The following is a 16,401-nucleotide window of genomic DNA, read 5'->3' as shown; positions in this document are numbered from 1 at the left end:
CTAACCCTGCTAATTCCTGACGTTATCCTTCACCCGCAGGACTAAGAGCTGCGCCCGTGTCTTGAACCGGGGGCCGGGCTGGGCGCTCTCCAGAGATCCCTTCCCGAAGCGCTCCGGAGAGGCGAAGGGTGGCTCTTACCGAGGGCTAGGCGAGGAGATTAAGTTTTATGAGCAGCACGCCAATGCGAAGCAATTAATGTACACGACAGTGCCGCTCCTCGCCAGCCCGGAGAACCCATTTACATCTCAATTTCCTCTCGGTATCAGCCGCTCGCTGTGCGGGCAGGGCTCTCACGCTTGCGGTTCCCGCGGAAGGCTGAGCGGTGGCCTCCAACTAGTTCTTCCGACAGGCTCCAGACCGCCTGTACAAACAAACCGAAGCGCTTATGGAAAGCCGGCGCTCTGCCCCTCTCCTGCGCTTCCCCTTCCCTGTCCCGCTGCTCGGAGCAGCGCCAGAGCGGCGGGGCGGGGGCGAGACCGCTCCCCCGGGGCCGGACCGCTCGCTCCGGCTGGGCCCCGTCGCGGCGGGGCAGGGACCAGCGCCGGCCACAACTTCAGCGCCTGCGGCTCTGGCCGGGGCCGGCCCACGGCAAAGTTACAGAGACGCCTAGCTTAGATTTTTTTTTTTTTTCTTTCTTTGGCTCCTTCTTCTCTTCCCCCCGCGCTGTCCGCGAACTTTCGACATCGTCCTGCCTGGCACAGAGCCACCACCTCCTCAGCCGAGTGGCGCTCGGGGCAGCGGGGCGGGAAGGAGACCCGAGCGCTTCGCCCCCGCAGGCGGCGGCCGCCCCCGAGCTGCTGTCGGCGGCGGGGCCCGGCCGCCTCGCCCTCTAGCGGGGGAGAGCGGCGGCGCCGGCGGCTGGGCGTGACTTTCCCCGCTCCCTTCAGCCCGCCCGCCCGCCGGGGGGGACCGCGAGTCAGTCAGGGAGCCGAGCTGAGCTGGGACCAGCGGCGGCGCCGGCCGAGGAGGCTCCGCGATTAAGGGTGCCCCCCCGGGCACCGGGGGAGGCGAGCGGCGTCCGCACGGCCCCCGGGGCAGCGCCGCGGCCGGAGGAAGGCAGACGGGTGGGCGGCCGCCGGCCACTTCGCACCCTCTTCCCTGCCCGTAAGAGCGGAGAGAGGACGAGGAGGGAAGAACAGCCCGCGGGGCACCAAGTGCGGGAGTCCGGCTGCCCCCTCCTCTCCTGCCCCACCGGTCTGGAGGGGGGCGAGAGGGGCGCCTCCTACTTTGGCAAACACTTTGGCACTTTGCTGGATTCGGAGCGGGAAGGGCTGGAAATATGGGGAAAGTTGGAACTTGCCTGGTTACTTTGGCCGGACTTTTTCTGGCAGCGGGAGCGCAGACGTTCACAGGTAAGGAGTCGGCTCGCCAGCCCGGGGCCGGGCAGCCTCCCCGGGGGCCAGGCGGCGGAGGGGCAGGGGGGAGCGCGGGCACTTCGGAGGCGGTGGGGGTTTGGTTTAGGTTTTTTGGTTTTTCTATATACTTTTCTTTTCTTTTTTTTTTTTTCTTTTTTTTCCCCATCCCCATCCCCCTGACGGGTCTGACACTTCGGATCCGCTGCGTCGATGGGGTGAAAAAGTGTCCCGAGGAGCAGCGGTGCTGGGATGCCGCTCCGCTGGCGCCCCTGAGCCCCTGACACGGAAGGTCAAGAGGCTGGTGGGGCTCGGACAGCCCTAGGGCAGGGCTGGAGGGACGGGCGGGACTCGGACTCGCTCCGGCGTTTTTCCGCCGCTGACTTCCCCAAAGTTTCCCGCTGCCCCGGCACGGGAGGCGGCGGGGCGAGGTGAGCCGGTCCCCGGCGCTCCGCCCGGCGCCGCGGCTGACCACGGGGGAAGGAGGAGGAGGGCTTGCGGTGCTGCCCGCGGGCCCCGCGGCTCTGTCCGCCCACCGGTGCCTGGGCACGGGCCCCGCCGCTCCCCGTCCTGGCGCTGCCCGGAGGTGCGGCTGTGAGACACCGGGGGAAAGCCCCGGCCCCGCGCTCTGTGCAGTCCCCAGAGCAGCCCCTGAGGGCAGGGCAGGAACCGCCCGCGTCCGATGGGTGCCGGCACCCACAGCCAGGAGCAGCCCCCGAAGTGCCCCATCAGCGGCGGCGTTCCTCTGTTCCCCGAAGCCCAGGACCTGCAGATGGTTATTTCGGTCTCGAGTCCCCTGCCTGCACCCCTGTCTTATTTATATGTTGGAGAAACCCGTAATTTTAGACAGAAATTTGGATTGTGAAATAGTTCTTCCTGCAAAGAGTAACTTCAGAGTTCTTTTTGGTGTGTTTTGTTCCTAACATGAAGTTAGTGCAACTGAAAGCACGTTAAATTGAAGACATCTGGTCCTCAGTTCGTGCGAAGTGTGCTTTGATCTGGTGGGAAGCAATCCCTCTGACTCCTTGTTGTTCAGGCTGCAGAATAGTTTATATTTTGCACATTACGTGTTGCATCTATGGGGCACTGTAGCTAAACCAAGTTTTATGGCTCGGAGGTGGTGGTCTACTATAGAACTTACTAAAAAAAAAAATATATTTCTGGTTTTATGTTTGATTCCACGGACCTCTTGTAAATGTAGCTGCATTTCCCCTAGCTTCTTGGGAGCATTTTTACTGTAGATGAGACAGAAGATCTCCAAGTAGAAAAACGTTGTGTTCCAAGGTGATATGGAACAATGATGAAATATTTTCCAAATTCCCGTTAGAAGGAGGGTATGCTCTGCAGCGAATTACGAAACTGGACTCAGTTATATTCGCTCTACAGCTCATTAATGTTGGCAGTCTAGTGTCCAGACTTCAATGGGAGCACTTGGTTTATTAAGATAAATCTGTAACTCGCTGCTGACCTGTGTGAACTGTCTAACTTTTTGTTTAAAGTTAAGCTGGGGCTATCTCTTCCTCTGGATATTGAAGTGGCTTTTGCGTGCGATGTGCTGATACTGTACTGGGATCAGCACTGAGGTGCTGTTCGTGTTGCTGAAGAACAATCCCACATTACTGTTTGATTTGTATCTGTTGTATTCATTTACCTGACGTGCTGTGGAGAGAGCAGTGCTATAAACCGTGAACAATTCACCAGTGACTAGTGCGTGCAGTTATTCCAAGGGTGCAGTTCCACACCATCTGAAGTACTCAGTAACAGTGGTTTCTATGTACAGTGAGGTGGCAAAGGATGCAGAATCTGCCCAGTTTTCTCCCCATGTGTTTTTATGTATGCGTATGTTAAGTATTGAAGGTAAAGATTATTTGTGAAGATGCATGTACAGAATTTTTTCTTTCTAGTGTTCATTCTCGGCACTTGGAACAAAATTGATGAAATTTCCGGTTTTGTGCTTTACCACATGAAGCCTGTGTGTGGGTATAATTTTTGCTTGGGGGAAAAATAATGCTGTTTCTTTTGTTAAAACCTTGATGGATCAGCGTCATAGAAATTAAATGACAGAAAAATCCATCCTTGAGTTGGGTAGTTATCTTTTGTAATAGTTGTCCCTTATTGCAGAAGGGAGTTATATGACTAACCTATGAAGAGTTTAAAAACAACAAAGGAAAAAGAAACAAAACCAACTCCACACATGCTCTAAGCATAGAATAGCAGTGTGTGAATTGAGTGCCTGTGGCATTTATAGTTCTATTTTTATTTTGTACCCTTTTCTAAACTGACTGATTTGTTTCACAAAGATTGGTTCTAGTGTTGTCTTCAGCAATTGTCTTATTTGAGTTTCTTATTTAGAAAATAATCTTACTGAAAGATCAGATCTTGGCTTTTTAAGGCCTGGGAGCTTTCAAGTAATCTTTTGAAAGCAGCTTAACAGTTAATAACAATGAGATTTTCTCTGAGTCCTTTACTAAAGATTTTAAAATTCTGGATTCATCAGTTCAAGAAGTAAATGATCTCAAGAATTTGAGTTTAAGAGATGCTACTGAAAACATTGTCTTAAATGGACAGTACTACTTATCCAAAGTTTTTAAAAGTAGCTGGACTCTGCAAGATTAGTTTTGGGTTATTTAACTATTTTTTACTTTCTTTCTGAGAAACGATAGCACACCTAATTTAGCTAGTTTTGTTTATAATTTTAGCAAAATGTTATTATGTCAGTCTCCTGTGAAGACTGAATGTTAATATTACTAAAGTTCCTGAAAAGTGGTGTTCAGTCATAGAAAATGCCACTTGACTCCACCATCTTCCTTCGTCCACCTGCTTGGTGGTTATTCAGGCTAGAGACAGCAATTCACTCCTGAAGGGATTTAGGTCAAACATAGAGATGGGGAAAGTTAAAAGAGACAATGTAAACATAAATATTTGGTCTCCATAAAATTAAGAGTCTGGATGGGATGATTTCTGCCAAATACAAAAATGGGGAGCTGAAATTGAAAGCAAGGAAATGTGTAATAGAACTTGGAAACTGTGTTTTTATGAAGGCATTCCTATTCAGGTAGATGTAAATGTGCACACAGCCTGGATTCTGAAATTGGTGTTTCTTGGTTACAGCCTGACTCTTACAGAGGGAGGGCTATTATTAGTCTGTTATATTCACTTTTGCTGTGAAAAGCACCAAGGTTGTATATCAACGCTCTTTTTGTGGCACTGGTTTAAAAAGTTTTAGTTTTTCTCTGAGAACGAATGAGTCTTGTTGCAGTGAGAGGGATGGACAGGCTGATTAAAAATGCTTGTGGGAGTCCCTTTGTTATGAACCAGGACTAGTGGCAATTATGAAGAGAAGGAGGAAAAGTGCTGTACAAAATTTGAAAATTATTTTTCCTAGTGAGTAGTAAAGGCTTTACATAAAGAATAGTAATTCTCAAGCTGTTTAATGGATTAAGAATACAAATCCTTGCATTCTGAATAGATGTTGTGCCTTAGACTCATCTGTTCATTTTTGGGTGTAGGCACTTTAAAAAGAAGGATCGCATTTTCCAGAAAAGTGATGTAAGGAAGAAGTTTGACATGCTGAAGTTGAAACTTACTGTGATCATGTTGATGTTTGGTGACTGCAGAGAAAAGAAAGAATATAGGTTAAGTCTTCACAGGCCCTATCCTAGCTGAAATGAAGCTCCTGGCAATGCCTAGAAAATAAGTTTCTGATATAATTAGCTGTGTTTAAAGAGATTTCTCAGAGTATTCAGGATCTCTGTTTGAAAGTCTGTGTTAGCTATTCTGAACGCTTTAGCAACAAAGAACTCTAAGTGTAGTTATATCTCACTTTAGCAAATTCTGCTTTTGTTTGCATTGTTTATTCCACCTGCTTTTCTTTCTCTCCGCACATCCATCAAGTCTGTATTCCTGCATCTTCTAAGGGAAGTAACAAATGCCAGTGGAGATGCAGCTTTATTAGTGGCTGATGCAGTTTGTCAGCTCAGCTACAAAACTATTCCAGCCACAGGTCACAGCATGGACTTGGCCTCACTAAACAGTGGGAGCTGTGGGGGAAGGTTCTCAAACCAAACTTCCCACTCTTCACAGATTTTTGCTGCTGCTATTACATCTGTGAGGTGAATAGGTGAATGAATTGATTTCTGTTTTACATCTAAGATTATTTTTATTTAAAATACTCCAGCAAATGAATGGAAGCATTTTGAAAAATCTGCTTCTAAGTGTGATGTTGTTTTTAGTTTTTGGGTTTTTTTAAAAAACTTTTTGCAGTTATAACAAATGAAGTAAAGTTTGTCTTCCCATGTGAACTGAGATGTGCTTTAGAATGCTTCAGGTAGAAATGAGTCAAGGCTTTGGAAGTGGCACAGTTCATCGTAAAAGAAACTGTGGTGTGTATGTTTGGGTTTTTTTTAAAATTTATTTTATTTAGCTGTTCTGGTTTCAAAAGATAGTAATGAAAGATCATCAGAAATTAAAAATGAATCTTAAAAATTACTGCAAGGATGTGGTAACACTGGGTGAAAAAAAATGCTATGGTGTTCATTCGGTCTCATGAGTTAGCAGTTGTCAGAATTTATGAGGAAAAAAAATCATAGTGTCCTGAAACAATGTAAGTGCATATAGTATATGAAATAATAATATCTTCAGTGCTCACACAAGTTGCTAGATTGGCAGCTAGAGAGACCTAATCCCCATGCACATTACAGAACACGTTAGGGTAGAGTGGGCAAGCTTCTGAACTCCATCTCACCAATGTCACTTGAGTGACCTGGTGACGTGGGGATGGTTTATTTCTCATAAACGCTCACCCACACCCTGCCACGGTCAGTGAAAATGGCAACCAGGCGAGTTCCTGGTGTCCAGGCCAGTTGTGCACATTCCTGCTGAGACAACCCCTTGAGTGTGCATCACTGGATTCAGGTGGGGGGAAGATAATAAGTGTAGACTCGATGGAACAAAGTCCAGTGATGTTGTGGGGTCAGGATCTGTGAGCTGATCCTGTGTTTCACGTGTTGCAACTTCATGCTACAGGAAAGGCTTTTTGAGAGGGATATCTCTAGTGTTTAAAGCTTGTTGGTATCACTGTCAAACTCTTATTTCTGTGCTATGTCACTAAATTCTGAAGATGTTTCCCCAGGAAATGACATGCAATTACAAACCTTTCAGCTCACAATTATGACTCTTGTGGAAAGAAGTGTTAGTTTTGAAAATTTTCCCAGGAACAAACTGTTAATGTGTGAATGCAGCTGAATTACCTACTCATTTTCTTAAAGAAAAATGGAGAGTCTTCTCCTTATTTCATTTAATTTAATTTTATTTTGTTGATAACTTCCAATTCTCTTATTTCTGATGTGTAATGTTATATGTTAAAACATGATTTTGAGACACTGAAACCAGTTTGGAACATATGGTCATGTATTTAGAAACAAAAAAAAAAGTAGCAATAAATTTTCCTATGTCAGTCTGTTCACCTCAATGTATTCAGATACTTCTTTCTGAATCATTTTGTCTTGTCTTCCAGAGTTCTGCCTGCTGTGATCTGCTGCTGATCACTAGGTGTAGCTGCATCTCTAAATCCATTTTTCTACGCATAGGAAGAGAAAGGGCTGTAAGCTAGGCATTGTGAGAATGTAGGTGTGTTTGGAGGTGGGGAGGTGTGAAAACAGATGATGGATTTTTGTGACCTAGAGAATTTTAATCCATTGGTGGCTTGTTTGCATCAGTTTGATTACAATACAAATGAACTTTTAATTGCATGTAAAAAGACTGATTTCAGTATCAGTGTTAGTATTCAACAGAAAGATGTATGAATGCTCTAATATGACAAAAATACATAATAAAATGCATGAAACTACAGAGAAATTGTCAGTACTTTCCTAGTGTTTTAAATGCAAGAACTATTTTGATGCAGAGATCTGATAATCTTTAAAAATCAATCAAGATAGTTAAGATACAACCTTAAGTTTTGAGGGAGTCTCCTCACAACCTATTAAGAACCTTTCTGATCCATTCAGAATAATTATCTATGGAGATGATGTTGCTGTCTGTGGAATTCTATTTCCTTTTGGCATAAGGAGGTGTTGTGTTGGTTTTCAAGCCATGTGGCTTCCATTAATGCTGTGAGGAGATACAGAGGGTAAGGTGCCACATATGCTTTAAAAATGAACGAAAGACATATTTGTGCCCAGATTTTTGAGAGTAATAACAGTAAAAATTAAGGTGTATTTGTGCCTCTGATGCATACCCAGGCTCAGTATCTGCAGAGAATAGGAAAGAAGTGGCTCAGCCAAAGTGTCTGACTCAACAGTGACCCTTTGCCACGTAAGGAGCAATGGTAGGAGAAAAAAAAAAAAAAACAAAAAAACACAGTTGTTCAGACAAAACCATTGCAATATTAGCAGGAAGGAGTTCTGAAAGCAGAAAACAGGTTAGACTTTATATGTCCTGAGGGGGAATGGTGGGAAAGAAGGAGTAGCATTTGCTAGAAGCATGGAAGAGATGAATGTTACTAGAAGAGATGATGTAAAAAAAATACTCTGAAGTCTAAATGGCGACTGAATTACTTGTCGAAAACAGGAGTGAATTTATAATTATTCATGTTTTCTTATTTTTATTAATTTATAATTATTCATGTTTTCTTATTTTTATTATCTTAGTTTTCAACACATTTGTTTTTAATAATGTGTATTCAAGGCTCAGATATGTCTTCTGACAGCTTTACATGGCAATAGTTGATTATCTTTACACATATGATTAAATGTAATGATGTTAATGAATCTTCAATTTTTTTCTGCAAAATGGTGTAAACCCAACATTTCACTTATGACTGTTTGTTTTTCTCCTCTCCACCCCCAATGTGTAATCCACCCTAATTTAGAAAAATAATTTTTGGTTAGAGTGAGATTTTTTGTGGGGTAGATTAGCTTTTTTATTGCTCCCCCCTGGTTTTTTGTCTTTCTAATCTTCTTCACTGTTAAGCCATTATAAATATCTCTTACAGCATTTTTTGTTAATCACTAAAAATGTGTTTTTGCTTTGGAATAACTAACAGCTAATTACCTCTTTTATCACTTCAGCTCTTCATTTTCTAGGAGAATGAAATAGAGCATCACACGCCTGGTTTAGAGCAAATTTTCTTTTCCATCACACATATTTTTGGGGGATTTTTTGCTTCTTTGTTGTTTTGTTGCTTGGGTTTTTTGGTTTAAGGCATGGTTATTTTAGGGAAGTTTTCAGAAAGCTCATGCTTTATTATCTTGAATCCTGTCACATCTTTTATCCCAAACTCTAAAATAAAATCTGGTTTATAGTATTTATAAATAATGTAGTGAATAGAATACTTTTGGCAGTAGACCTTTGTTTTAATTCTGTAGCACATAAATTTAGGCTCATTAGGTGAAAGAACAGTTTATTTGTGCTGATAAGATTCTAACATAAGATTGAGGAACATATTACAGGAGTTTCTGTGTACTTTCAGGTGGATAAAGAGTGGATCAGTAACCTAATACTTAAGGTTTGCTTGATGGATTGTTACAGGTAAATTGAGTGGCTGTCCAAGTGTTTTTTTTTTTTTTTTCTGGTGAATATACATTAGCCGGAGTAAATAACTTCCACCCCTGATATGTGCAGTTACATACTTGTGTGGATGTCTGTAATCTGTGTGCTAGTTTGTATGCCCCTGTCTCAAAGTTGATGAGTTACTACCCATTAGCAGACCTTTGCATTTTTCATGGTGTACTTGACATAGAGGTGGTGGCAGGGAGGGGTTGTGTTATGAACAAAAATTCTGTTAATTTTTTTTTGTGAAAAAAAGTTACAAAAAGGCAGCCAGATCACTGTCCCTGCCAAAGTTCTGCGTGTTTTGTTATTGTAATCACGGGTCGTTGTAGCTTATCGCTCCTTTTGTATTAGTAGAGCCTTGTCCGAAACTAAAGTGTACTTTTCCCAGAATAGTGAAGACACCTGAGAGGGTGGGGGTTATGCAAAGTGACTCCAAGACCAGCATGCTTTTTAGAACCCACTACTCCAAACGCACAGAGAAAACCCCAAAAACAACGAGCCAAATAAGAGTTGAGACACTAGAGTGATGTCTAGACGTGAGGAGCCAAGTGCTGAGCCTGCAGAGATGCGGAGTCCCTCTCGCCCTGACTACGGGAGTCGTCCCCAGCGCCGAGACTGAAGAAGGCCGCGCCGGGGAAAACAACATCTGACGGGGACCCCAGGCCCTAAAGGCTCCCACGAGGGCCGGATCCCCCGGCTCTGCCCCTGGTGGACAAAGCTGTGCTCATCCTCCTCCTCTGAGTCGCCCTGAGTGACACGACGAGGACTGCAGCCCTGCCGAGCCGCCCAATCCTGAGCTGATCACTTTTAATAAAGGCATTAAAAAGGAGAAGAAGTCTCCTGGCCCTGCTTATTTCAGTTGTGTTTTTCTTTCCCTCTATGGCCAAATCCTCATTTTGGCAGCTGGTGCTTAGTCATGCTGCTATGACTGATGCAGTAGGTTTTGACCAGCAAATGGTCAGCTACATGCACATCTTAAAAGTTTTGGTTACCAAGTCTACATAGATTTTGAGGGTAGAATTTCTGAGCATAGTTTCTCATAGTTTCTGACAAAAAGAGTGTTTCCAGGTCATATCTCAAGGAGAGGTGAAGGTTTCCTAAAGGGATTCACATTGTTCTCTACCTACATAGAAACTTCTGTTTGTCTCAGTTCTGATTTTTTTTTTACCTTCATGGCTTTTTACTGTTCTAGCAAACAGTTTAGTGAGCAGTTGAAAACAAACATGGAAGTCAATTGTCATAGCAGGCATTACTGTTTCCTCTGTAGCTGCTTACTTTAGTACAATTGCTCATTCTTCTTACATGATTTAGATATGTTTTGTTAGAAAAATTTTATTGTTACTTCTTCCATCTTCCACCCTTCTCATTCACTGTGAGAAGTCCAACATTTCCTAACAAATGTACAGCCTGCTCACAGTGTGCTCAAAGGTGTGGCAGAAACTTGAAAGAAAATATTTTTGTTTCAAGGTGTTTCACACTGTTTGCACACCTGTTGGGACTATAAAGCATATTGTAATTGCTGTGATGTTTCTGTCAATCAGTGTAATTCAGGAACAAGAGTGTTCTGATGATTAATTTGGAAGTTCATAGTTTTTCTATAGTGTAATACCTCTTTTTGCTTAACTGTTTTAAGATATGTCATAAAATCTTAACCAAGGAACTCTTTTCCCTCTGTGGAGCTTTCTGAGCCTGGAGACTTTCCTGATTCTGTGTTGGGATGGCATTGCCTAACATGAACCACACCCCTGGAGGACAGCATGAAGAAGACATAATGTGTGTGTGTATATCTATATTTATACAAATTTTTTAAAGTTCCTGTTTTAATAGTTGCTTAGTGATCAGAGCTCCCACATAGATGTGGGAGATCCAAGTTCGACTCTGTGCTCTGGCATTTGACTGTGACATGGGTGAAGATCCTCATAGTCAGACTAATTGGAATTTTTTTTTCCCATGTGGTTGAGAAATCTGCTGAATTTCCATTTACAAAACATTAAAAGAAAGGAAGGTGATAACTCAGAACCCCAAAACAATTTAGAGAAAATCTATAGCAGCCGCTTGTCACCACCTCTAGCTTCAGTTTTCCCTGGAAACTCAAAAACATGGTTAAATACTGTCATGTGTTTAGGAGATAGAGGCAGTTATAGACATTTCCAGGAACCATAATTCTCAGTGGGGTAGTTCTTGTCTTAATGACTGAAAATAGCTATAGCCTTTTTCCTTTAATGTTACCTTTTCTGAATTCTGCGCAGTAGATGAAGATTATTTTACAAAGCTCTGCATTCAACACTTTAATATAAGCATTTTACATAACACATCACTTAAGGTTTTTCTTTTTAACTTCTGCAGAGACAGCTTGATACTGGAGTAATTTCTCAGTTATGTAAGATAAATGGTTGTCCCAGTAATAATTTTGAGGTGCTGTGCAGCTGATGCCCTTTTACCGTGTCTGAGAGATGTCATCTTGACTCTGTCCTAGCTCAGGGGAAAACCTTTGCAAGCAACTTTCTAAATGGGAAAGAAGGCTTTTGGAGTTAGGTCTGTGAGCATCACAGACCTTGTGTTGGCAAACCAACAAAATCAAAAGACAGCTAAAGTTAACATCTATTTAAAACCTTAAAGGGTGAAAATGTGCAATGGAAGCCTGTATGTTCCCATTACATTAGTACCTGCTGTTTATGGCAACAGAAAAGCACATGGGTTGAAGACCGCATTTAAAGTTCATGAGGTGTGTTTTATTTATTTTTACTTCAAGAATTGTTGTTAGAATTGCCTCCATAAATGTAGGCTAGTAAGGGATTGTATGTGAATTGGCATACCGCTTTCATTTGTGGAATTGGAAAACGCTGGGGTTTGTTTTATTTATTTAGGAGTGTTTGAGACAAGCACACGCCCTTTAGAGCAAATATGCATTGAAATTGCATTGGGCCCAGGGGCCCAGGACAAGTTGAAATGCATTCTTGACACGTAAAACCCCTGACTTCTGCAGCAGCCATGCACCACCAGCAGATATGGACAGGGGTTTTTAAATGAGTCTTGCAGAGGCTTCACAGCTGGTTCCTTACATGTACAGTTGCTCTTTGGGAAGTTTGTCCATGAGAATCTGGTGCTTCTTTGCAGTCCTGAATTTTGGGCACTTAAATGTTACCCTTGTTAAAAACTTTCCATGGCCACAGAAAGGTATAAACATAAAAGGCCTTAAAATGTTCTTGAAATTTTAGCCCAGTATATAGCATAAGATTATCCATGTAAGGAAATAGCCCCTTAAAAATAATTTTCCTCAGCTACTTCTGTTTTCAATCATAGACAACATAGACATACTGCAGTGCCTGTGGGTTGACAGTGGCAGATCATTGCTGACTGTGAACTTGAACCTTATTCACCTGTATCTTCCTCTGTCATGCAATGGAATTGGAGTGTGGAAGAGCAGATATTAATTCTGACTTGGAGTAGGAGTGAAGCATATGTTCAGGCTGAGAATTTCAGATAAAGACCGTCTGGGCTTTATCTAGCTGAATGGCCAAGGTCAACTCAAGGGGAATTAGGGAATGTAAACAGTGCATGCATTTTCTGCTGCATTTGAAATTTTTTCCCTGATTCCATGAAAGAAACAGATACTGCCTTTGGAGGTCTAAATTTTTATTTTGGAAGGTGTCTGTAATGACTTGATGAATGGAAGTGGAAAGCAGCAGCTGTGGAGTCATTCTGGCATCAGTCAGAAACTACTTCAGAGGTTTTGGTTATATGGATTGGGTTGCAGTTTACACTGCAACATGGAAACTTGCATTTTTAAAGTTACTGCTTGCCTGTTGTTTCTGTTGGCCCATTGCAAAAAATGGAACTGGTTTCTGATGTGTAGCCCTGACCCCAAGACAGGAATGCATACTGTCCATATTTTTGAATTACATTTAATTTCAAAATGAACATAAACTTGTGGTTTCATGAACTGGTCCACAATAAATCTCCTTCAGTCAAGCACTATGTGATGTGCCTGTTTGCTTCAAATCAGTGCACATAGTGCGTGGATCACAGCTTTTCAAACAACTGTTTGGGAACCACTCACTGGCTGTGAGTGAGAAATCTCACGTTTCCAGAACTCAGTCTGTTGAAGTCTTCACAAACCGCACTATGTCACACTAGATTTGTAGCAGTGAAAAATTAATTCTTGCTTGTATGCCAGGATTAAAAAATGTGTATTTCTAGACCTCTGGGAGGAGGACTTCAAAAAAAGGGATCTGTATGCTTGAAACTGACTTTGAGCAAATATGTGACATTAACAAGCCGCCCAATTCCCATGATTTCAGTGCTTTGACTCTGCCCAGTAGTCTAGCAATAAAAGAAAGAATTGGCCAATTATAGTAATCTTCCAGAGCTGTGTACTGTGGAATTTTGTGCAGAGGAAGAGGGAGGGTTCTTACCTGCTCTCAGTTCTAAAATTGTGCTTTAACACAATGTATTTCACAGCAAATATAATACATATTTAACAAAGATGTTAACCACCAGGCCGCCTTTAAGAATACATTGCTTACCTGCCACCTCCTGAGCTCTCTCCACTACCTTTTCTTTGTTCGTGTCAGCTCCTCATCACTGTGTTCCACAAATAGAATCATAGAATGGCTTGGGTTGGACGGGGCCATGAGGATCATGTAGTTCCAAAACTCTTTTCATGGGCAGGGACATGTCCCACTGGACAGGGTTGCTCAAACCATATCCCACCTGGCCTTCAGCACTGCCAGGTTGGGGCATCTGCAACTTCTCTGAGCGACCTGTTTCAGTGCCTCACCAGCCACCAGTAAAGAATTTTTTACTAATATATCGTCTAAATCTACTCTCAGTTGGAAGCCATTTCCCCTTGTCCTATCACTACACTTCCTGAAGAAGTGTCCCTCTCTGGCATTCTTGTAGGCCCTATTCATATGCTGGAATGCTGCTGTGAGGTCTGTGTGCGGCTTCTCCTCAAATGACTTGTGCCATGCTCTGGGCAGCAGTGACTGGGCTGGGGAGAGAGCTGAGCCCCAGGATGTGCAGCTCTGATGTGGATTTCCTGTCTTGCTGTGGGGCACTTCTGCCCTTCCAGTCTGGAGAAGCATGTGCATGTTCTCAGAGGGCTGCAGAGCCCTGCGTGGTTGTGGTAGAAGCTTGGGGATACAATTCCTGACTGCCTCAGTATCATCTATCACAAGTTAGGGGGTTTGCCTTTTTTATTTCTCCTTGAGACGCATAAGGCCAAAAGGGTCCCGTGCATGTGCTAGCACACATGACAGCAAAGCATGTGCTTATGAGTAAGTGCTGTGAATGAGTGAGGTTTAAGCCTTGCTTTGCAGTGAGTGTGTTCACACTGAACACTTGATAGCAGCAGCAGGCAGTGCTGGTGGGGAATGAGATACAGCGGCCAAATCTAGATTTCAGACCAGATGGACGTTGTTCATAATATTATTTGGGTGTGAATGGTTTTTACTAGAGTGTGAAGTAAACTGATGAACTGATTTTTTTTGTTTGTTTGTTTTCAAGCTATAAAGGGTTGGTAATACTGGCCCTAATTATACAAACACAAGCTTAAAACCTGAAGATGAATACAGTCAGTTTTGGGCATACTGTCAAAGTAATTAGAAAAAGCTCCTGTTATTGCAAGTAATTCAGATTTTAACACAAGTCAGCAAGAGCACAGCAATATTGGCATTTTGTAGAAATGTAGTTACATGTATAATTTTCTGGAAATTGGAACGGCACTTTTCAAACACAGAGGTTGAAATTTTAGTTTCTTATGATAAGGAGAGTGGTTTTTTAGCCTACCTCTGAAAACTCATCTGGAGTATTTTTCCGTGTAAGCAATGTGCCATTAAGAAGCATGCTAGAGATACCAGCTCTTTTTCAAAATCTTTTGGGCACTGTTTGTGGGCAAAGATGACAAAGAATCTTTTTTTACATATGTCTGCTTCCATTCTTAATAGATACAGAATAAAGATTTGAAAGACAGTTACTTCTTTATTCAATTACTGTAGTTAGATGCTGTACAATATAATTTCCATACCTTGGGTTGACCTAGGTTTGTCCATGTTGAATTACCAAATTTTGGGCCTTGTTTCTATGTGCACTTCTAGTGCGTATGCAGTGTATTTCACGCTACTGGTAAAATTTTTACTAGTTATAATTATGCTTTAACATGAGCTCAAAAGTTACCACTCTGTACTTACTGTGTAAATTCTTATTGTGGTTCCTGCTGATGAAATTTCAGTATATGAGCAGGCTGCTGGCCTAGCTCACATCATCCTGTACAATGCAATAAATGTTCCCATTAGCAGAAGCTGAAGTGGTCTGTTAAAGCATTCAAGTTCTTACTCCCATATTGAGAGCAGCAGATTCCTTCTTAATCCTCATATAGCTGATGTCTCTGCTGGAGTGTTAATAGATAGTCTAATTTGTGAGTTAAATTACTAATTGTATTGTGAGCCTAAACCTTATTAAGCCTTTTGTGTAGAATTAGATCACAGAGCTTTGGGAAGCTGAATGCTGGTTGGATTCTGTTTCCTCCCTTTAATGATGGGAGCAAGTTTTACTGGAGTCTTCAGCACTACGTAGCTCTGAGGCTGCCGCTGATTTCTTTTGCGGGCTTCTGCAGTATCACCAGAATCAGAAATTTGAAAAGCAGGGTGACTTTTAAGACTAGCTGAAGGTTTGCAAACAGCGTCTCAGTTATCTGAAAGCAGTAAGATTAGCTGAGGTGAGGTCATGATTGGAACTAGAAAAGGATTACTCTGGTCTTGTGTACACACACTGGGTGCAGGTCCGTCTATGTGAGAATAGTTTAAATCATTCAAAAACTGTGTAATGGCTGCAGTTGTATAATGGGATAATGGATTTAATAGAGGTGTGTTCCTGTAATAGTTCAGGTAGATGAACTCTTAAGTCACTTGAGTTATTTTTGTTTCTGAAGGTGCTCACTACCCACCTAGAGATGGAAAATATATGCCTTATCAGACAGCTATGCCATAGATTTTATGAGCACTCCTCATCTGTTTCTGTTCAAATCCATCTATTTTCAGAGCTGGTTTGAACTCCCCACTCTGACTTTGCCTTGGAGTCAGCCTGTTAATGCAGCCCAGTTGGGGATGGAGCTAATTGCCTCCAGCAATGAATCAGTAATAAACAAACAGAGTGGAACTTAGTGGATTTTGACATCACTTGCGATAAATTTTTATGTTGATGTGGAAGGTGACTGTGAACTAATGTGCCTTTGAAATAGGAATATTGCACTCAGGGCAATTAATTTTCTTTAAGAGAAAGTTTACAGCTACTCCTTACATTTTCCTGTGCATACACAAGATAGAGTTGCAGTGGTATGGAGTTTTACTCTCTGCACTTTATGCACAACAGTGCTCTAAGCTGTTGTAAGACACTGTCTGTTTCACACCTGAAATTCTCAGAGCTCTGTATGTACTTAATGCCTTTGATCTTTACTATTGTAAATTATTGCCATTTGACGTGCACGGGTGATAA

The 16,401-nt window shown here is 42.6% G+C and overlaps 1 protein-coding gene across 8 annotated transcripts in view; it reads left to right on the top strand.

Moving 5' to 3' along the window:
• Nucleotides 1–833: 833 nt before the first annotated feature.
• Nucleotides 834–16,401, top strand: part of PTPRM (protein tyrosine phosphatase receptor type M) — a 443,102-nt gene continuing 427,534 nt past the window's right edge. For 5 of the 8 annotated variants that reach the window (XM_064705877.1, XM_064705876.1, XM_064705874.1 and 2 more), the window contains exon 1: nt 835–1,353. In XM_064705877.1, the coding sequence (XP_064561947.1) occupies nt 1,281–1,353 (73 nt within the window). In that variant the 5' untranslated portion in view covers nt 835–1,280. Of the gene's footprint in view, nt 1,354–16,401 lie in introns of all 8 variants that reach the window. The other 3 variants (XM_064705879.1, XM_064705878.1, XM_064705880.1) reach the window with 2 other exon arrangements.

This window comes from Zonotrichia leucophrys, chromosome 2 (genome assembly GCF_028769735.1).
Source record: "Zonotrichia leucophrys gambelii isolate GWCS_2022_RI chromosome 2, RI_Zleu_2.0, whole genome shotgun sequence".
Taxonomy (NCBI): Eukaryota; Metazoa; Chordata; class Aves; order Passeriformes; family Passerellidae; genus Zonotrichia; species Zonotrichia leucophrys.
The sequence above is the reverse complement of the archived record's forward strand: the minus strand, read 5'-3'. Positions and strand labels throughout refer to the sequence as shown.